Below are 23,845 nucleotides of genomic sequence, written 5' to 3'. Positions count from 1 at the left end.
TTTTATGTTTACTCAATTATTTTTAGATCACATATCATTTCATCACATGCAAAGTATATTTTACAGTAGCAGTGCTGCTCATTAGGTTTTAGTCTTCCACTGCTCACAACTGATAGGCAATGACTGGTAGTTGTTTGTTGTATGGACATTCAATCCCAATCTGGTGCTCTGAAATTGTTATTTTGAAACACTGTGAACATAGTTTACCATCATATGGTTCTCTACACATAGTGATATAAGAATAAAGATTTGGCCAAATCTCACTGGTTACCAGACTACCAGTTGTACTTCATTCTTACCCACTGATGCCAAAATTATTGTTTGTTGGGCATCTTGACCAATCAACCCCAAAGTGGTTGTGGTACAACAGTACAACAGTGCATTGTGATATCATATAATATCAAAGCTGAATGCTTTTGCATGAATTTGGGCAATTATAGTAAGCATGACATGTTAGTTATAGAAAGTGCTTCCATGTGTAGAGATGCCTGTTCATGGAAGTGCAGGAGAGTATAGATTGTATCAAGGGTCACTTGTACGTCAGTTCAAAATAGTTTGTGTTTTTTGTACGTTTTCACTGTGATTTACTAGTACTGAGTACCTTCTACCATTTGATGTGATATAATATTATTTCTTACAGTAAGGAAGTATACCATATGGGAAAAGAGCCATGAGAAGAAAATACATCACAGGAACCTCAAAGACGATGCAAGGTAGAAAAATCTGCTTAAATCACAGGAAATCTTATCAGACCTTCAATCAATTGTGGATCCATGTTTGACTTTAGTATTAGTTAATTATTTATTTATTTATTTGTTTGCCACAAAAGTACAAAGTGGAGGGAAGTCTTCCATAAAGCTTAAAAGCATAACAATATGGAAGACTATATGGCACATAAAATGGCACATAAAATGTCAGTAACTGGAACCTCAATTAATGGAATGGACCATTTACTTTTAATCATTCATTCCAGCATTCCACTTACTAAAACCATGAGTTTCAATTTGTAATCATGTATATTAGGCATATTAGTGACAAGCTAGACAGTAAAAAGTTCAATAACAAGAACTTTGTTGACAACTGTGTCTGCTATATATGTATACCATCCTATCATAATTATGGTTAGCCAGGCACAATACTGTTGACTATTGCATGTATCTGTATCTTAGAGTAAGCTAGTTTTCAGTAGCAACAATATTCCATGTGGGGTTCAGTGACATCACTGTATAGTTCATACTGTTAATAATCTGTCAAAATTCACAGAACAGGTCAGTGTTTCACATTTTTTGGGGGGGGGGGGGGGGGTGGATATACATAGTAAGAGCCTTTGCCAACATAGGCTAACTTCTCAAGCCCATTCCTTTTCAAAATTTAATCTCTCACCCTCACTACAGAAGGAAACTTGCAAGAGAGATTTGTCAGATGAGTCACAATCAGATATTTTAGCACCCATGTTGTTATTATTCTGGTAAACAAATGTGTCAAATTATCCCTATTTTACCCTGAAATGTGCATGATCAGATGATTCGTGGACATTTGTGTTGATATTAATTATTGGCATGTATTGAAACATAATAGTTAGCCTAGTTATAATATTTAATTGAGCTATTTTACATGAATATTAGGTCAAATGTCGTTTTGCAAATGCTTCTTACCTAACATGGCCGATGAAGTAGTGGCTCATCTATGATGTTAAAGAACGAGGTCATCTACGAGTCTTTTCTGATAACATATGTAAAAATTAAGTATAGTGTGGAAAACCACTTGAATTAAACTGTTAAATATTCATGTGAATAATGATATACAATTGATCATATGGGAAAGGACATTATGTCATCAATTATTCATGAGTTGTGCAGTGTTTTTACTAGGATGTTAGAAATGGGGGATTGCCTCAGTCAGTTTTTTTAATTTGTCGGCTGGGGTAGGGGGTGATTTTCCCATTTTTTTTTATTTGTATATTAAGAAGTCGCTAATACTTTGCTGATGTTTCTTTTTGCACCTAGATCAAAAAAAGATTAATGACTTCCTAAAGACACAGGGCGAAGATGTCCCATACAACTGGTTTATTGTGAAACAAAAATTATAAATGAATCTGGCAAATGCCAGAAGCTGGCAGAGAAAAGAATGTTAAGTATGTTGGCAGATTAATTTAATCTTGTGTGTTGATCCTGTAAAATATTACAAAGATTTAAAGTTATAGTCTCAGAAAAACAACCAATTAGTGAGAGAAGAAATTAATGAGATGATCTTCCTATTTTTTTTGGAAAACTGGAGAAGTATGTCATATTATCGACACCAATTCAAAATTACCAACCACTAACACAAAGTAATTAGGGTGAAACTGAACCACTGTATTCATGTACATTATTTGTTTTTTTCAAATTGATAAGCGTTATTCATGTTCTTTGTAGTTTGGGAAAACTATTAAGCAATTTGGTTCAGCCATGATTGAACAGGTCTCCTATTAAAACAAAATGATATTTGATTTCTTAGGTTGTACATTTTCAATAGCATACAAATGGAATGTTGTTACAACTTCAAATTACAAATCGAGCAATCCCTGCATAGATCATGCTACCCCTGACTAGATGTCCCTTTTTGCAAATGAAAAAGAACTTACCTATACTACAAACTAGTATTCCAAATTAAGTGTATGTTAATTGAACCTGAAGCCCTGTAATACCATGTGATTGCAGAGAAAAGAGAGTTACTGTACCTGGCTAAGGAGTATTAAGCCATGTCACATCATTATAAATTCTTGTTCCAAATTAATAAAATGTCAATATCCTGCACTTTTCCATTTATGGGGGACAGCATCATCTCAATAATAATTTATGAACAGTTTGCACCAGAGAGAAATAAGCCAGATACAGCTAAATTGTAAACACAATGTCATATTTCATATTGGATCATATTAAGTTAATGATCCTTATCGCCTTTTATCTACAAAACTTCATTATTAGGGCATTGGAACTCCCTTTTATAACAATTTGCATTCAGGTTTATATTACAAATTTGATGAGTTGTATTGAATTTAAATAATGTTTTACTTCAATTTAAAAATGTATTGCATATTAAAACTGAATTGATGCTCTTTTTCTGTTTTTATAATTTCAAAACCTTTACTATACACTGAACAAAAAGCCCGAATTGGAATCTTCTACTAAAGCAGATAGATTTTCAAAGTAGTTTATAATTTACTTCTCTTAAAATATGTGTTACAACTGCCAGTAGTTAATCTCATATGTACAGTATAGTATTTGCATTTGCATCTGATGTCAGTTAGACTGTTCTCGTACTTGGTGAGTAGATGGTTGAGTAGATGAACCCACATTGCATTTGGCGCTCATTTCAAAAAGAATAATGAGGTTATGGAAAGTACAATAATACTGCAACTGGAAGTTGATGTGTGAAGTTGTTGACTAGTGACTGGTTGATGTGTATTAAATTTGACATTACCCACAATACTGCATAGGGGCATGTACATGGTTGAGGGTAAGTAAGTAAAGGTAAAGTTATGCAGTTTAATTTAGAACCCAAGTTTTTAGCTGGTTGTCATTTCCACATAATTGCACTAGAAACCTGATGATAAAGTGCTACATTTAGCAGGTTTTAGTCTGTTATTGTGTTGACACCAAAACAGAGCCCATAATAATGCATTCCTAACTGATGTACTGCTAATGCTAAACACCTAGTTCTACAACACCTTTACAAATTATACATACAGAATATTGTTTTCACATGTTGTGAAGAGAAATATGCATTGGAAATCAATGAAATTCTTCAATGTCTGCATCTAATGAAAAAAATATGCATTATTTTCTGTGGTTCATATTGCATCTTCTTTCAATAACAGTAATGCCAGTATGAGCGTTTAACAAGTGGTGCTTGTAAACCAGCTGTAGGCTGACAAGTATTCTCCTGTGCAATCATGATCTGTTCCACTGCACATGATCATGCAACATAAATGGTACAACAAACACTTGTGTTTAGGATGCTGATGTATGAACCAATAATTAGAAACTAAACTAACACTTGACTGCATTTTGCCTTGAATTTCATGACATTATACCTTTAATATTAAAAAATGCCAGGATGATAATTCCGAAGCTCACAAAGTCACATACTTTTGTGGATGATAAGGATTGCAGTATTGGCTGATGCTGCACAATTGGAGAATTATTGGTTGGCAAAATTGAGACAAGTTGAATATTTCAGTAAGCGATATAAGAGCCCTGATTACACAAAAGTTGTATTGTACTGAAGGTCATTACTTTGTAAGCAAAGTTTATGTTGGTTTTGGACTTTTATTATTATTTAATACCATAAATATTAATATATTGGCTAACAAACATTCAAATATTGTACTGACTCTGATATGAATTTAAAAATATATTTCCGAAAGTGCTGAAGCTGCACAAAACGTTGGTATATCCTATCTTTAAGTATGCCTTGCATGTATATAGATATAACATTTTGGGTGAAAAGTAGTTTGGGTGGAGATGATTGGGGATGGGCATTTTGGGGGTCTACTGGCAGGGGTACCCCACTAATATAAATTACTGGAATTGCCCATCCCTTACATATAAAGTCCTGCCAATTATTTTCCGGTAGTTTTTAACTGGATACTTCATGAGCAGACCTAGGTCAATGAGGGGATGGGCTTTTTGGGGGTCTACTGGCACTTGTACCCCTCTAATAGAAATTTCTGGAAATGCCCAAACCTTACATATGAGTGATACCTATCATTTTTCAGTAGGTATCAACTGGTTACCTTATGAGCCGACCTAGGTCAATGAGGGGATGGGCTTTTTGGGGGTCTACTGCCAGGGGTACCCCACTAATATAAATTACTGGAATTGCCCATCCCTTACATATAGAGTCCTGCTAATTATTTTTCGGTAGTTTTTAACTGGACACTTCATGAGCAGACCTAGGTCAATGAGGGGATTGGCTTTTTGGGGGTCTACTGGCACGTGTATCCCACTAATAGAAATTTCTGGAAATGCCCAAACCTTACATATGAAGTGATACCTATCATTTTCCAGTAGGTTTCAACTGGTTACATCATGAGCACACCTAGGTCAATGAGGGGGATTGGCATTTTGGGGGTCTACTTGCAGGGGTACCCCACTAATACAAATTACTGGAATTGCCCATCCCTCACATATAGAGTCCTTCTTATCATTTTCCAGTAGTTTTCAACTGGTTACTTCATGAGCTCACCTAGGTCAATGAAGGGATGGGCATTTTGGGGGTCTACTGGCAGGGGACCCACCAATAAAAATGACTGGAAATGCCCATCCCTTGTAACTGAAGTCCTGACCATCATTTTCCAATAGGTTTCAAGTGGTTACCTCATGAGCTGACCTAGGTCATCCGTGAGGCTGGGAAAGCTACTGTAGAATTGGGAAAAAACTTGAAGCACGCCACCAACAGAATCTTGGTCTCGCTCATAACTTTATTTATGTTAACCGATTCACTGCAAACGAGAACAAATTAAACCAAAATAAAATAATAAAATATACAAGAAAAAGATACATTAAGACATACAGAAATACTGTCACAAACGGCCTTCCTAAGATAGATGGACGATACCATAACGGACTAGAAACACACACGATATTGTGACTAAATACAAGTAAAAGCAATGTACACTCACGTAAGGTAAAATACAACAAAAGAAATTAACTAGAGTAAGGACAAGAGCTTATGAACGCTCCGGGAGGGGTTATGAACTTGTACACATATACAAGCTAGGTAACGCACAAAACCTAGGCTTACAACAACAATAGTGCACTGTAACTTATCCTAAATGGTTAACAGTCCAACCGTAAACACAACTTAAATAACTTATTTATCTTAACTACACAAATGTCAAATCAAATCAACTACACCGTAATTCTTACCGAAGTTTTGTGGCCTTTAAAAATAATCCCTCATCTACAGATAAAATGCATATGAACCAAAAAAGTACTTTAAAAGGTAAGCTTTAACATCACGCTTAAGGCGTTAGTGTCGCCATGTTGTTTCTTAAAGAAAAACGTACAAAACCCGTCGAGCGCCCTCCCCTATACCTTGAATCTACCCTGCAACATTCCGGCCCTTTAATTGTAACATCAATTACACAAACTAGTAGTTCCACTTAAACGCGGAAGCATAAGAACATAAAAATTAAAGAAAACAACCAAACCCAAATAAGAGTCGATTTGAATTACAAACATAACATAGTGTCCTTTAGCCACCACCCAAAACATAATGTAACGGACAGGATCCTAAGAGAACTGGTGGGAAAAGGGGTAGTTACTCTTCCCTTCACATTCTAGCAACAAACATAGCTTATGGATTGGTCTTTCCAGTGTTGAGTGTTGTGTTTTGATGCAACAGGATCTGACGTGGCCCTTACTGTCAACTTTGGTCTCCAGCACACGTCCCAACAACCAGCTGTTCCTTGGCAGAGATTCGTCAACGACAGAAACGACGTCCCCTTTCTGGATGTTTCTTTTGGGCGAGAACCATTTTTGCCTCTTCTGCAGTAGTGGAAGATATTCCTTGCGCCATCTTGCCCAAAATAAGTCTGCAAGATATTGGACTTGGCGCCATCGCCTGCGGACGTAGACATCCTTTCTGTCAAATACACCTGGCGGCATCAACGCACAGCTCCTCATGGTCAACAGCATATTTGGCGTCAACGGCTTAATGTCCTCCGGGTGGGTGGAAACAGTAGTTAGGGGTCTCTCATTGACTACGTTTTCAATCTCGCACATTAATGTAGCAAGACCTTCGTCATCAAGTCGCATGGTCTGTTCCTTTAAGATGCCGTTCATAACTTTCCTAACAACTCTTATCATAGCTTCCCAAATGCCACCAAAGTGGGAGGCGGCAGGAGGGTTAAACTCCCATGTGATACCTCGCTGGGCCAGCCAGTCAGGGATGTCGCTTTTGTTCCAAGCCTTCAATGCTTCTCTCAAAGTTCTCTCCGTACCAACAAAATTGGTACCATTATCGCTTCGAATGCTACTTATTGATCCTCTCCTGCACAGAAATCTTCTCAGCGCATTCAAGCAGCTGTCACTGTCAGCCGAGTGCAGGATCTCAAGGTGTATGGCCCTTGTGGCTAGACAAGTGAGTATGAGTCCATATCTTTTGACTATACTCCTTCCTCTTTTGATCTCAAACGGACCAAACATGTCAATACCGGTATGATCAAATGGCGGCCTGTCACTTGTTACCCTTTCAATTGGTAGAGCAGCCATCTTTTGTTCACCTCTTTTGGCTTGGTACTTTCTGCATATGGTGCACTTGCCAACTATACTTCGGATGATAGTTCCGGCACCGACTACCCAATACTTCTTCCACAGTCTCACGAGGATGGCAGACTTGCCCATGTGACCCAATGACTTGTGCGTTTCCAGAACTATAAGACGGGCAACTGGTGAACTCTTAGGTATGACTATCTGATGCTTGGTTTCTTCAGGTAAATCAGCCCTTCTCAATCTACCTCCAACGACAATTAGACCACCTCGCAACATGGGGTCTAGTGTTCGCAATGGACTTTTCCTCATCACTGAGTTGATTTCTTTCTCCGAACCACTGGTTAGGGCTTTCAACTCTGCCTCAAAGTGCCTGTTTTGCTCATGGGAAAGAATGAGCGTTTCTGCAGCCTTCAAATTATCTACAGTCAAGTGGCAGCAAACAGATTCAGACCGGCATCTCGCTCGCACCTTCTTCGTAAATTTGATGACTGTGCCCACTACTCTTTTGAGCTTGGAGTAACTCGAACACCTATCAATCAAGTCGTCAACAAAGCAGGCATGGTTTCTTTCGACGACCACATTACACACTCTCTTTAACTCAGGGTCGTCGTCTATCGATGCAATATGGTCTTGTGGGGTGTACCATTCCTCACTTGACCGATACAGGAAATCTGGTCCATTTGTCCATCTCTTATTACTGAGGAAATCATCAATGCGTTGGCCTCGGGATGCTTCATCGGCTGGATTGTCATGAGTGTTGACGTAATGCCACTGGTTGATATTTGTGAGATCCAAGATCACCGACACTCTATTGGCGACAAATGCTTTGAATCTGCGAGTGTCGTTGCTAATGTACTTTAGTACAGTCTGACTATCAGACCAGTAGAACACTTCTTTCACGTCCAGCTCAAACAAGATCATACTGGTAAGGCGTGCAGCCATTGTAGCAGCTGTCAACTCGAGGCGAGGAATCGATGTGTACTTCAAGGGGGCGACTCTGCTCCTAGCAAATATTAGTGAAACCTGTAGATTGCCCTCTTTGTCCTTTTGACGAAGGTAGGCACACATACCATAACCCGTATCACTGGCATCAGAGAAGACATGCAGCTGTCTGTCAACAACCTCAGCAAACAAATCAGACTTCACACATCTTTGGACACCCCATTCCTTCAGTCGCTCCAACTCGCACAACCAACGCTGCCAAATCTGCAGGGAAGCATCATCGATGGGTTCATCCCATCCCAAACCCTTGCGACATATATCTTGCAGTAGCATCTTTGCTGGCAACACAAAGGGAGCTACAAATCCGAGAGGATCAAAGAGAGAACATACAACAGACAACAGGCCTCTCCTTGTGTGATCCCTTTTCACAGGTGTTACTTCAAACTTTAGCATATCAGTCTGCGGTGACCACTGTACACCAAGGGCACGGCTGATTGGAATGCCCTGCTGGTTGAGATCTAATGACTTCAACTCTGGAGCTCGATCGTCGCTGGGGATAGAGGCTAGTACCTCCTTACTATTCGACGTCCATTTCGTGAGTCTGAACCCGCCTTGAACACACAAATCAGTCAGGCCCTTTGCTAATGCCATGGCCTTGGAACTGTCTGAAGCTGTTGCCAGACAGTCGTCTACGTAAAATGAATCCCGGATAGCCTTCCGTACATCAGGACTATATTTGTGTCCATGGTCTTCTCCTGTCTTCTGAAGTGCCCTGTTGGCAATGGCCGATGATGATATGGCTCCAAAGAGGTGACGAGTCATCCTGTAAATCTTTAACTCTTCTTCCTCATTGCTCCTCCACAGAAATCTGAGGGCATCACGATCCTCAGGTGGTACAACAACTTGAAGGAACATTCCTTCGATATCGGCCATGACCGCAACTTTCTCTTCCCTATACCTGAGAAGAACACCCACCAGGCTGTTTGTGATGTCCGGCCCCTGTAGAAGTAGGTCGTTCAGGGAGACGCCGGCTTGTTTGGCTGCACAATCGAAGACCACCCTTACTTTGCCTGGTTTCTTGTCACTGATAACGGGATGGTGGGGAAGATACCACTCCCTACCCTCATACGAGGTCTCACAAACTTGTTCCATGTAGCCACGATCGTACATCTTGTTCATGAACTCTACATACTTAATTTTCAGCTCTGGGTCTCGTCGAAACCGCCTTTCTAGCATTTCGAACCTCTTCCTAGCTTGTCCTTTGTTATTGGGTAGGATCGAATTTGGATCCATGCATGGCAAGGGAATGACATAACGCCCTCCTACCGACTCGATACCATCCTCGATAATTTTGACAAATTTCTTGTCTGCTACTGACATCCCAAGTCTCTCTGTTCCTTGGCTCTCAGGGAAGTCTACCTTTGTGGCTTGTTGGACCAATTGGGTCAATTGATAATGGTCCTCGACAGCTCTCGCCTCCACTCTGTTAACGGTGTGAGTATTCAAGGACGAACCTGGTCTCACAATGCTCCACGGGATTCAACCCAGTAGAGAACGTTGGGCAAAGGGTGAGCCATGCGGCCCTGTAATCATCTCAAGTGGTGTATACGCATCGGCAACGGCGTTCCCTATCATCAAGCCGATATCTGCATTAATCTGTCTCAGTGAGACCTTGCCCCTGAGATGGTCCCAGGCATCAACATCCTTTTGCGTCGGTATGTGTTCTCTAGTCACAGGGAGGCATTCCTTGGTGTAGACATTGGGCAGCTTGATGTCTCTGCCCCCATCCAAGTTACTGATCGCCAAGTTAGAAACTATGCTGGTTTCAAGTGTATATGGCGCAGCCATAGTTTCAATTGGTATCCTTGCTCTTCTTCCTCCAACACCTAACTGTTGTCTTAGTTGATCTGTGCAAAAGGATATGCTCGAACCCGGATCTAAGAATGCATATGTCTGCAGAGCCCGGCCGTTCTTTAAGGACTTAACAACCACTGGGATTATAGCCATCGTGCACAACCCATCATTAGTTCCACACGCCGACGCAACTTCTTTGGACTGACTTACTTCTCTCGTTACACCTGGCAGATCATCTCTGTGAAGCTCTGTTGGGTGTCGTTTCTGACACTTAGTGCATTTCAGGCGATTATTACAAAACTTGGATCTATGACCCGACTTAAGGCATCCAAAACAAAGTCCCCATTTTTGAACCCACTTAACTCTATGGTCAAGCGTCGCCTGCTGGAATTGCTCGCAGACCACAGATTCATGATCTCCCCGGCATAGGTCGCAAGAGATAGACTTTGGCTGTATTGTGGCACAGGACTTCTTGTTGGATGATCTCTGATACTGGTATGAGGCAGTTTCATTAGCATGGCAATCAAACGTTGGGATGTTGGCCTCTTCTGCCCTTTCAGCAATAAACCTGGCGAACACCTCAAAAGAAGGGAAATGACCTTCGTTGTTGTTGTACTTCATAATAACTGTCCGCCATTTGCTTTCGATGTACAAGGGTAGCTTAGCAATTATCTTGTAGTTTTCCTGGGGGTAGTCTAGGATCCCCAAGTCATGAATTGACCCTTTAGCTGCACATATTTCATCAAGGAAATTCGATAACCTCTTCAAACCAGCAGAATCTCGCCCGTTGATTTTAGGCCAATTTTCCAGCTTTCCTAGAAATGCACGGCTGATCACAGCATCCCCTCCATACCAATAATGCAATTTCTTACGTGCCTTGTCATATGCAACACTATCTTGCATAAGCAGGTAGCCACTAATCATGGTGAGTGGTTCCCCCTCAAGGTGTTGACTAAGTAGGTTCAGCTTCTCAGCAGCGGTGTTCGCTCTTGATGCAATGAGGTTGTCGAATGTACTGATCCACATTGGATATTTCAAAGGGTCACCTTTGAACTGCTCCACTCTTATGGGAGGCAGTCGAAATGAGTTGACTAACTCTCTCAGCGTGTATTGGTGTTCTTCTTTGACCACCGAAGTTGGACGGGGCATTGTATCGAGGAATCTTGTGACACCGTCATTGGGTCCATCTTCAGGAATCTCATCTAGAACGAACGAGGTTGACCCTTTGTCTTCTTCCTCGTCCGATTCGTCTTCCCCACTTTCATCAACCACTTCCAGTAGTACCTTAGTCTTCTCCATCTCTTTCTGGAGCTTCAATCTTTCCATCTTCAGTTGGAGTTCCCTTTCCTTAAACTCCAGCTCAATCTTCTGCATTGCTAGTTGTCGTTCCAACTCGAGCTTCTCGCTTTTCTTTGACATGCGAGTAGAACACTTGTTGCTCTTTATTGATGATCGAGTGGAACCTTTTCCAATTTTAGCAGCGCAGGAGCTGGCCTTGAGGTTTCCTTTTGTGTTGGGAGTTCCCTTACTGGTAGCATCAGGTAAGCTTGCTGACTTCCTTTGATATTCTTTGCCTGATCTTGTTGCCATATTGAAGCTCAGTAGGTGAAGAAAAACTTCGTGAATGATGTAGAATTGGGAAAAAACTTGAAGCACGCCACCAACAGAATCTTGTTCTCGCTCATAACTTTATTTATGTTAACCGATTCACTGCAAACGAGAACAAATTAAACCAAAATAAAATAATAAAATATACAAGAAAAAGATACATTAAGACATACAGAAATACTGTCACAAACGGCCTTCCTAAGATAGATGGACGATACCATAACGGACTAGAAACACACACGATATTGTGACTAAATACAAGTAAAAGCAATGTACACTCACGTAAGGTAAAATACAACAAAAGAAATTAACTAGAGTAAGGACAAGAGCTTATGAACGCTCCGGGAGGGGTTATGAACTTGTACACATATACAAGCTAGGTAACGCACAAAACCTAGGCTTACAACAACAATAGTGCACTGTAACTTATCCTAAATGGTTAACAGTGCAACCGTAAACACAACTTAAATAACTTATTTATCTTAACTACACAAATGTCAAATCAAATCAACTACACCGTAATTCTTACCGAAGTTTTGTGGCCTTTAAAAATAATCCCTCATCTACAGATAAAATGCATATGAACCAAAAAAGAACTTTAAAAGGTAAGCTTTAACATCACGCTTAAGGCGTTAGTGTCGCCATGTTGTTTCTTAAAGAAAAACGTACAAAACCCGTCGAGCGCCCTCCCCTATACCTTGAATCTACCCTGCAACAGCTACCCCACCACCAATAATTACTGGCGATGGCCATTTGTTGCTCAGGGGGCCATACCTGACACATTGTATTTACTTTGATGTGGTTACCATGAAAGCTGATCTAGGTTAGCTTTTAGGTGACTTTAAAATTGCTTTCCCAGCCACACCCACAACAGCCGGTTTGCCAGTTGTCTGGTTTCATATACAGGAATGCACTGTGAACATTGTGATGTACAAGGCAATTGATTACCTTCCCAGCTAACCAAACCCTATGGGCTCCCGGTCTATATTGATGCTCCATTGACACCCTTGCCTCCAGAATGTGACTGTGTGACGTCACGTGTTAGAATCGCTTTAGAATTCATTGGACATTTGAGTGAATGTAGGGACCAAAACATGAACTTTTTATGCAATTCTTTGAGAAACATAACATAGCTCCACTAAAATATGCAAAAGTGATCTACTTCCACCCCACCAAAAAACCTTGTCTTGGGGATGGGGGTGGGGGGGTGGGTTAAGAAGACCAGTTCATACAACTTTATAAAGAACATACCTGGAAATATTTTCGATATGAATTTCAACATTTTTATCATTGAAATTTCTTTGGGCATGCACCCAAAGGTCACAGTTGACTTTTCTTACAAGGGACCTTTGCAACATAATATTTTAACAATAGTAATAGATAATGAATGTATCTATAAACTCAGTAATTTTTAGGTTGGTGCTCCCTCTTTTTATAATCTTTTTCAGTGAAAACATCTTGAATGAAGGCATTCTTGCACTTTATACTCAAGCATGTGCTCAAGTTTTAGATTTTCAAAAAGCCTAACTAGTATCTCCTCTAACAATTGTGTTCTTTGAATATTGTTTGATGGGTATGACAGGAATTTGCATATTCAAGAAGTTTTTAAATATTTCTTGACATTGAGAAGAACTTGCCATTATTTTGGTTCTGTAAGTCCTTGTCACATCAACATAAAGACAGGTTTATTCCTCATTTGTTATTATGATTTGGATTGAACCTCTTCAAAGCTTTTTATTCTCAGTATACACTTACACCAAATGTTCACATTATTATGGTCACTGTTATTTTTAAGAAGGTATCAAAAGATATTTTATGATTAACAAAGCAGACATCTTGGACTACCACTGCAGTGGTTTTTGAGTATGTGCCCCTGTCCTGTGGTCCATCATTGAAGAACTGTTCACATAAGTATGTTCCTTTTAGATAGGGAGCACTTAGAGTAGCCCTGTGACTGATGGGACATTTGCGGACCACCATTTTTAGGTACATTTAGTTAACTTGTAAGCGCTATCTCAGAATGAAAAGAATACCCCTCCTGGTAGCTACTTAATGTAGCTATATCAGAGCACCACCATTGAGAGAATATTGGCATTAACTATTTCACACAGTGGCATTTCCCTTGTGACTGATGGGACAGAAGCTCAGTGACTGATGGGACGCTACAGTATCTCCTCCAAAATTATAGCAAATTTTGTTTTGCACTAACTTCAGTTTGCATCCACATATGGTGCCAACTAGCATTAAACTTGGGTCATCTGGGCTCTAGCCACCCATAGTCATCACAGGTAGGGCCCACTTGAGTTGGCCAATGGGGGTGTGGGTCCCACATTGGTTTGCCATATGAGCATCCCATAGAAGCAACTGGCATATGTAGAACAGACACAGGCCCATGGAAAACCTGTTCCATTCCACACTTGCTGTCTCATATAGCCCCATATGACTGAGTCATGGGTGTGTGATTTGTTGGGGCCTCACTGGGAAAGCTGTTTTGGGCCCATATTTGGTGAGGTATGTTGCCCATGTATGGGACTCATGTCATCCCACTTCGGTGTATCAAGTAATGACATCTGGAAAAATGAAACACAATCCATATGCATTTGAAACTTGCATTTTATTTATTAACAACAACAGAACGAGCTGAGCCTTGAAACATGCAAACATTGATAATGAACAGGATACTAATTATACAACATTGATGAAGTCATTTAAGTCACATGAGCTATTGACAATATGCTGAGCTTAACCCTGGGCAGCAAAAGTACCGAGATACTCTTAACTGTGGATTTAAAGGGTCCAATCTGCCCATCATATAGTGAAAGTCTGATACACATTTTTTGAGCCATGTTCTCCATTTCCCCCCAAAACACTAAAGTGGTCAACATCCCATGAGGAAAGAGCCAAAACTAATAGGCAAAGGGGCATACATATACTATGAAAAGGATCCACCTGGCCTTACCAATGATTGGATTGGACCTTACATCATTTAAGTTACAGCCTAGTGGTTCTGTGAAAACTAATTCACTTGTGTGATGGGTACTCCTGTGGTGATACTGCCAACCAGGAGTGTGTTGTACAGTGCTTCAGGTTCTTTTTTCCCCCTGATAGACCCACCAGTTCCTTCAACTCGGCCTCATTGTTCTGTGATCCAAGAATATTGTATTCCTCAAATTTTGGACAGAAGGGCCTGTATGCAGTGATCCAGCCCTCTCTACAAACCTCTGTGCATGCCACTGCTGTAGATGATAATAGTTGTTATGTCATTCTTTTTAGGAAATTAGGTATGAATGGAACGACACTATTCTTGTACTAATACTTTTAGGCATTGCAAACTGTCCAATATAGGCTATACTATCTGAACCATATACTGTGACTGATGGGACAGTAAAATCCAAAGATCTGACATGTATACCAATCTTGATTCAGGATAACCTTCACAGGTCAATGAACACTTCATCATGTCACCATCATGTCAGTGACACAATTAGCTGTTTTCAATAACATGGTCTAACAAATTAATTTGAAGAAATATACTGTACCTGTATTCTGATTTGCGTTTTGTTCACGTTCTCGACGCTTCTGTTGTGAAGACATCTCCCGCTTCTTCTTGTGGGCCCACTGTTTGCGATACACTGATTGTGTTTTTTTATATGCATCATATTTCCCCTCTGCTTTCAAACGTTCCCTCCTGTTTCGCTGTCTTTCAGCACTGGATTTCCCCATTTTGCATTGCACCACACATGCAGCCTAATTCTGTGACTGATGGGACAGAAGTTTCAGGTTGTCTTGCACATAACCCTATACACAATTGAAGAATCTCTGCTCATGCCTTAAGCCTTGAGTAGTACTAGATAGATGGACCCCCAACAACAGCTAAAATCATTCTGTTGGCTTATGACTAAAACAAATGTTAAAAAACTGTGACTGATGGGACATGTCCACACTCATTATTTCAAGAAATCACACAAAGACTTCTATTCGTATAGACACCTGTAACTTTGCAGAAGGTGAAAGGTCTCAAGGTGACTTTCATACTCAAAACAAAGTTGGTCATTTCTAGAATCATGCCAACTATTAAAGGGGCACTCTGAATTTTAGGAAATTTTGCTAATTTTTCGTTCCTGCAGCACTTGACAGTTAAATGCATGCTGCAGTGAGGAGAAACACGTTATAAGCCAGGTGAAACCTGTTTTTGGTAGTTTAACTGTCATGTATATCAAATATCTCCCTCAAATGGCTGCAACCTTAAGTTGATTTTTAGTGAAAATGCATCAATTCAATGGAATGTGTAATTAATTACTTAGTTAATTAAATTATTTGCTATATTGATTATACAAAGGGATAACTTTCAATAGTACCCATACTGGAGTCCTTACAGTGGTCCAGTGTGATGATATAACATTGAATTGCCAATGTCGCTCTAAGTGTTGTTTTTATGCTATGTCGCCCTAAGTGTTGTGGAAAGAGATAAATTCACATAGGACAACTCGTATATGTGTAATTAATTACTTAGTTAATTAAATTATTTGCTATTTTTATTTTACAAAGGGATAACTTTCAACAGTACCCATACTGGAGTCCTAACAGTGGTCCAGTGTGATGATATAACATTAGATTGCCAATGTCGCTCTAAGTGTTGTTTTTATGGTATGTCGCCCTAAGTGTTGTTAAAAGAGATAAATTCACATAGGACAACTCGTATATGTGTAATTAATTACTTAGTTAATTAAATTATTTGCTATATTTATTTTACAAAGGGATAACTTTCAATAGTACCCATACTGGAGTCCTTACAGTGGTCCAGTGTGATGATATAACATTAAATTGCCAATGTCGCCCTAAGTGTTGTTTTTATGGTATGTCGCCCAAAGTGTTGTTAAAAGAGATAAATTCACATAGGACAACTCGTATATGTGTAATTAATTACTTAGTTAATTAAATTATTTGCTTTATTTATTTTACAAAGAGATTACTTTCCATAGTACCCATACTGGAGTCCTAACAGTGGTCCAGTGTGATGATATAACATTAAATTGCCAATATCGCTCTAAGTGTTGTTTTTATGCTATGTCACCCTAAGTGTTGTTAAAAGAGATAAATTCACATAGGACAACTCGTATATGTGTAATTAATTACTTAGTTAATTAAATTATTTTCTATATTTATTTTACAAAGAGATTACTTTCCATAGTACCCATACTGGAGTCCTAACAGTGGTCCAGTGTGATGATATAACATTAAATTGCCAATATCGCTCTAAGTGTTGTTTTTATGCTATGTCACCCTAAGTGTTGTTAAAAGAGATAAATTCACATAGGACAACTCGTATATGTGTAATTAATTACTTAGTTAATTAAATTATTTGCTATATTAATTTTACAAAGGGATAACTTTCAAGAGTACCCATACTGGAGTCCTAACAGTGGTCCAGTGTGATGGAATAACATTAAATTGTTAATGTCGCCCTAAGTGCTGTTTTTATTCTATGTCGCCCTAAGTGTTGTGAAAAGAGATAAATTTACATAGGACAACTTGTATATGTGCAATAAAATAATTAATTAGTTAATTTATTTGCTATATGTATTGCGCAAAGGGATACATATAAATAATACCCATACTGGAGTCCTAACAGTGGTCCAGTTTCATGAAATATACATTAAATTGCCACTGTCGCCCTAAGTGCTGTTTTTATGATATGTTGCCCTAAGTGTTGTGAAAAGAGCTAAATTCACATATGCCAACATGAATATGTGTTATTAATTAATTAATTAGTTAAACTACTTGGTTTATTGTCTTGCAAAGGGATTTCTATAAATATAACCCACACTGGAGTCCTATACAGTGGTCCAGTGTGACAAAATAGTATTGTATTACATGTATATGTGTAATTAATTACTTAGTTAATTAAATTATTTTCTATATTTATTTTACAAAGGGATTACTATCAATATTACCCATAATGGAGTCCTAACAGTGGTCCAGTGTGATGGAATAACATTAAATTGCCAATGTTGCCCTAAGTGCTGTTTTTATTCTATGTCGCCCTAAGTGTTGTGAAAAGAGATAAATTCGCATATGCCAACATGAATATGTGTTATTAATTAATTAATTAGTTAAACTACTTGATTGTCTTGCAAAGGGATTTCTATGAATAGAACCCACACTGGAGTCCTATACAGTGGTCCAGTGTGACAAAATAGTATTGTATTACATGTATATGTGTAATTAATCACTTAGTTAATTAAATTATTTTCTATATTTATTTTACAAAGGGATTACTATCAATATTACCCATACTGGAGTCCTAACAGTGGTCCAGTGTGATGGAATAACATTAAATTGCCAATGTTGCCCTAAGTGCTGTTTTTATTCTATGTCGCCCTAAGTGTTGTGAAAAGAGATAAATTCGCATAGGACAACTTGTGTATGTGTAATTAATTACTTAGTTAATTAGGTGATTTTCTATATTTATTTAACAAAGGAGTTACTATCAATAGTACCCATACTGGAGTCCTAACAGTGTTTCAGTGTGATGGAATAACATTTAATTGCCAATGTCGCCCTTAGTGCTGTTTTTATTCTATGTCGGACTAAGTGTTGTGAAAGAGAAATAAATTCACATAGGACAACTTGTATATGTGTAATTAATTACTTAGTTAATAAGATTATTTTCTATATTTATTTTACAAATGGGTTACTACTGTATCAATAGTACCCATACTGGAGTCCTAACAGTGGTCCAGTGTGATGGAATAACATTAAATTGCCAATGTTGCCCTTAGTGCTGTTTTTATTCTATGTCGCCCTAAGTGTTGTGAAAAGAGATAAATTTACATAGGACAACTTGTATATGTGCAATTAAATAATAAATTAGTTAAATTATTTGCTATATGTATTGTGCAAAGGGATACACATCAATAATACCCATACTGGAGTCCTAACAGTGGTCCAGTTTGATGAAATATACATTAAATTGCCACTGTCGCCCTAAGTGTTGTGAAAAGAGACAAATTCAAATAGGACAACTTGTGTATGTGTAATTAATTACTTAGTTAATTAGGTGATTTTCTATATTTATTTAACAAAGGAGTTACTATCAATAGTACCCATACTGGAGTCCTAACAGTGTTTCAGTGTGATGGAATAACATTTAATTGCCAATGTCGACCTTAGTGCTGTTTTTATTCTATGTCGGACTAAGTGTTGTGAAAGAGAAATAAATTCACATAGGACAACTTGTATATGTGTAATTAATTACTTAGTTAATAAGATTATTTTCTATATTTATTTTACAAATGGGTTACTATCAATAGTACCCATACTGGAGTCCTAACAGTGGTCCAGTGTGATGGAATAACATTAAATTGCCAATGTCGCCCTTAGTGCTGTTTTTATTCTATGTCGCCCTAAGTGTTGTGAAAAGAGATAAATTTACATAGGACAACTTGTATATGTGCAATTAAATAATTAATTAGTTAAATTATTTGCTATATGTATTGTGCAAAGGGATACACATCAATAATACCCATACTGGAGTCCTAACAGTGGTCCAGTTTCATGAAATATACACTAAATTGCCACTGTCGCCCTAAGTGCTGTTTTTATGATACAGTATGTTGCCCAAGTGTTGTGAAAAGAGCTAAATTCACATATGCCAACATGAATATGTGTTATTAATTAATTAATTAGTTAAACTACTTGGTTTATTGTCTTGCAAAGGGATTTCTATGAATAGAACCCACACTGGAGTCATATACAGTGGTCCAGTGTGACAAAATAGTATTGTATTACATGTATATGTGTAATTAATTACTTAGTTAATTAAATTATTTTCTATATCTATTTTACAAAGGGATTACTATCAATATTACCCATACTGGAGTCCTAACAGTGGTCCAGTGTGATGGAATAACATTAAATTGCCAATGTTGCCCTAAGTGCTGTTTTTATTCTATGTCGCCCTAAGTGTTGCAAAAAGAGATAAATTCGCATAGGACAACTTGTATATGTGTAATTAATTACTTAGTTAATTAAATTATTTTCTATATTTATTTTACAAAGGGGTTTCCATCAATTGTACCCATACTGGAGTCCTAACAGTTGTCCAGTGTGATGGAATAACATTTAATTGCCAATGTCGCCTTTAGTGCTGTTTTTATTCTATGTCGCCCTAAGTGTTGTGAAAAGAGATAAATTCACATAGGACAACTTGTATATGTGTAATTAATTACTTAGTTAATTAGATTATTTTCTATATTTATTTTACAAAGGGGTTACTATCAATAGTACCCATACTGGAGTCCTAACAGTGGTCCAGTGTGATGGAATAACATTAAATTGCCAATGTTGCCCTAAGTGCTGTTTTTATTTTATGTCGCCCTAAGTGTTGTGAAAAGAGATAAATTCACATAGGACAACTTGTATATGTGTAATTAATTACTTAGTTAATTAGATTATTTTCTATATTAATTTTACAAAGGGGTTACTATCAATAGTACCCATACTGGAGTCCTAACAGTGGTCCAGTGTGATGGAATAACATTAAATTGCCGATGTCGCCCTTAGTGCTGTTTTTATTCTATGTCGCCCTAAGTGTTGTGAAAAGAGATAAATTTACATAGGACAACTTTAATTAAAATCCTTGGTATTTGTATTTTGCAAAAGGATTATTTTTAAAAGCACTCAAACTGGAGTCTTTACAATGGTCCAGTGTGATGGAATAACATTAAATTGCCAATGTTGCCCTAAGTGCTCTTTTTATCCTATGTCGCCCAACGGTCTAATTTAGAGTTATATATATATATATATATATATATATATATATATATATATATATATATATATATATATATATATCGCGTGTTGTAAGACAATATCATTTCCGGGTTGTGCTCTTCACTAAACTATATATGTGCTGCATTATGACACACACTCTCAAAATCATATTCAACGATAAAGCTGTGTGCAGAAATCCATAGTGGTTATTATACACCACGGAGCCATCTTTTACTTTATTTTTGAGAAGATTGGATCAGGCGAATTGAAGTGTACGTACAAAATGACTTAAGTTACTAATTATGAATTTATGTATAGGCTTAGTTATATTTAAATATCAGCTAGATCAAATTAGCGCATCGTTGCGTATACAATATGATTTGCCTAGATGTAGGTCATAGAATTAAGCTAGTTATAGTACTTAGTTTACCTCTCTGTCGTTACAGCAGGCTACAACTCATTTGGTTTTTATTGCAGAGTATATAATATAGCGAAAGAGTTCTTGGCATTATCGCTTGTCTCTTAACTCAGAAACATTGATATTTTTCACACCGTACGTCACTGCCGTTACTTGTAGGCCTATGTCAATTTTTAGGAATGTTTGGGGGAAAGAGCAGCTATTTGCGATCCAAAATTTGATTGGGTGTAATTTTGTTTATAGATATTCATTTAAAGTTACCCTTTGTTGGTGTTTCGAACTATATGTCAAGTAGGTTCCCTTGTGTCACTCTTTCAAGGAGAACGGCAGGGAGGGGACTATCTTGTAATTTTACTGCTGAGAGGGAGCAAATAATGAAGACACGACGTCGTATTTATAGTGGTTATGGAGAATTCAATACTGTCTTGAAAATCAATAAATTATTATTATAATTAATATGAAGGTAGAATACTATTAATAACACTTAGTACTGGTTCTTGTCAAAATCACTCTGTGTGCCTGAAATCCTAAGTGCATAAGCTTTGCAAAATCTCGTGAAGCATATAGCGTATGTATATGAAATAGGTACGTGATCTCACACTTTAGCTACATACCCGTACTTATACATCCGTCAGTTTCACCCGAGTTCCGTGATTGCGCACTAGAGAAATCGTTGCTGAATGAGGAAGTGTATCTCGAAAGTAGCCTACCATAGCAACATATAGGCTAACTTGGCTGTATGTATACAATGTAACGTTATTTACAACTACAGAAAGGAGAAACTAGGGGCAAATAAAAATTGTACTGGTTTCACACTGTGTGACAACCGTAAAAACTTTAACGTAATTCGGAATGACAGTAAACTGGTTCTGCTGAATATACCTGATATCACTTGTAAATATGCACAACAACTTGAGAAGTTTGGTGGAGAACAATATTGAGCGAGAGTTATATGGCAAATGGAGATGTTGATACAGCTTCCCTGAGCTTGATATTTATGGCAGCCATTCTTCCTCGAATAATATACCTATAACAAATACAGAAATGGTATTGCTACCATATTCTTGCCGTGGTGTTCGCTTTGGAGAGATCTGCCTCATTGCACCATTTACGTAAGACTCTATTCTAGAGGATAAAGTGTATCGTTAAACACAACTGATGTGCAAGGTTTGCATCTACAGCTTAAAGCCACATGATATAGCATTTTGATTAGTGGAGATACACATTGTCAATATTTGGTGATGTTGAATGCTGACATTTGTCAACTTGAGCAAAATTAGTGATGTCATTATGGCAATTGTCTATTTTTTATATAAAATGTACAAATCGTTTATCCCCAATAACAATTTTACAACGTCCTCCCTTCCTTCTTCCTACCTGCTCCGTGCTCCCTTCTCCCTCCTCCCTCCTCCCTCCTCCCTCCTCCCTCCTCCCTCCTCCCTCCTCCCTCCTCCCTCCTCCCTCCTCCCTCCTCCCTCCTCCCTCCTCCCTCCTCCCTCCTCCCTCCTCCCTCCTCCCTCCTCCCTCCTCCCTCCTCCCTCCTCTCTCCTCCCTCCTCCCTCCTCCCTCCTCCCTCCTCCCTCCTCCCTCCTCCCTCCTCCCTCCATCTATTGAATGGATAAAGGTTGGCTTAACAATCACACTTAACTTCATCTCGGTCGCAACCACTATCGGACTACAGAGATCAGTCATTTCATTTGTGCACCTACGGTGGCCCTTAAAAGATCGTCCTGGATGTCGTGCCCCTCCCTTTATCCTCTCGGCACCCTGTTGAGATATTGCATTAAGTACTTTAATGGTGTTTCGTAAACTGTACTTCTGTCTCTGTCTCGTCTTTTTCCTCTCTTGTCTCGTTTCCCTTCTTCTGCTCATAATGTACAATGTATACTGGCTCATTGCGTGTGTATCACAGGATTGATGTTGCTCACCCAAGCACACACGTCCCTCCCGAAAATCTTCCAACGCTGAACGCCTTCGGCTACATGGCTTTGTGTCCAAAGTTTGCTCAAGTTCTAGTCATGAACCGTCAAAGCTGCACACGAACGTCACCGACCAGCACTGGAGAAAGCCTGTCAGTCGCCTCAACAAAACGATGGGTCTGAACACTGGCTAATTCGTGACCAGTCATAGTCGTAAGCACCCGCACACTGCCAGGGTATATAATTTCACTCATTTTCCGGCTGATCTGGTATAGACGGGACACATATCCAGTAGGGGACGTATTAATCCTGTCATAGTCAAATTAATGCTGGTTTCGAGGATAGCATGTCAATATGTTACGCTAGCGTTGCAAGGTGTAGGTGCCAGTCTTAGTGTATATGCCGATGGTTAAAATGTCATGAGCCTCGTCGACAAGCGGTAAGATTATGTAAAATGCTTGTCATAACCAACACGCGTTACTTGAAACAGGCGAATTCGAAAAGGTGTTATTAAGGCTTTCACGTCATCAGTAAATTCATTGAGTAACTGTTATTTCCCTGCTATTGTATATAGTATGGCCTCTGCCTCGGTTGGATGATTATGAATAGATTTGTTATGCATGCTAAAGTTTTTCAAATAAAAGAAAACAGTATATAAATGTTACCAAAATACTAATGTCAGAACGTATGACACATGTATGTATATATGTGTGTATGTATGTATGTATGTATGCGTGTATGTATGTATGTATGTGTGTATATGTGATCTTCCCGCAAGCAGGAACTCGCGAAAGAAGCCATGGAGGCTTGTAGACTCGCAAGCTGACCGAAGCCAATCTCTCGGCACACATCCATTTAACGTCCATGTCAGGAAGTTGTTATTGAACAACACCCTTGCCAGACGACACACATTGCTGTCGGCGGGGAATCGAACCGGGGATCTCATGACTGGGAGACGCCGGCGTTAACCATTAGGCTATACACTCCGCCACATCAGTTGTACGACAATTTTTAACACGGCGATCACGGTAATACATGAAGTAGTGGATGTGTTTCTCCAAATAGCTGTG

General features: G+C 38.7%; 4 protein-coding genes across 7 annotated transcripts in view; 1 reads left to right on the top strand and 3 right to left on the bottom strand.

Moving 5' to 3' along the window:
- LOC139969993 (uncharacterized) overlaps window positions 1–23,845 on the bottom strand; it is a 345,154-nt gene that overhangs the window by 112,241 nt on the left and 209,068 nt on the right. The window lies entirely within an intron of this gene.
- Window positions 1–23,845, top strand: part of LOC139969982 (uncharacterized) — a 314,878-nt gene that overhangs the window by 184,334 nt on the left and 106,699 nt on the right. The gene's annotated exons all lie outside the window — the stretch shown is intronic.
- On the bottom strand, window positions 5,424–9,734 carry LOC139969960 (uncharacterized). Its single transcript, XM_071975413.1, has 2 exons — window positions 5,913–9,734; window positions 5,424–5,485 (listed from the first exon to the last, which is right to left on the bottom strand). Exon 1 carries the CDS (start codon window positions 9,579–9,581, stop codon window positions 6,279–6,281), a length of 3,303 nt encoding a protein of 1,100 aa, XP_071831514.1. The 5' UTR covers window positions 9,582–9,734; the 3' UTR covers window positions 5,424–5,485; window positions 5,913–6,278.
- On the bottom strand, window positions 9,741–11,645 carry LOC139970200 (uncharacterized). The gene has a single exon (XM_071975839.1). It carries the CDS (start codon window positions 11,643–11,645, stop codon window positions 9,741–9,743), a length of 1,905 nt encoding a protein of 634 aa, XP_071831940.1.

The sequence above is a fragment of the Apostichopus japonicus genome, chromosome 7 (assembly GCF_037975245.1).
Source record: "Apostichopus japonicus isolate 1M-3 chromosome 7, ASM3797524v1, whole genome shotgun sequence".
NCBI lineage: Eukaryota > Metazoa > Echinodermata > Holothuroidea > Aspidochirotida > Stichopodidae > Apostichopus > Apostichopus japonicus.
This window is presented reverse-complemented; position numbering and strand designations above follow the sequence as displayed.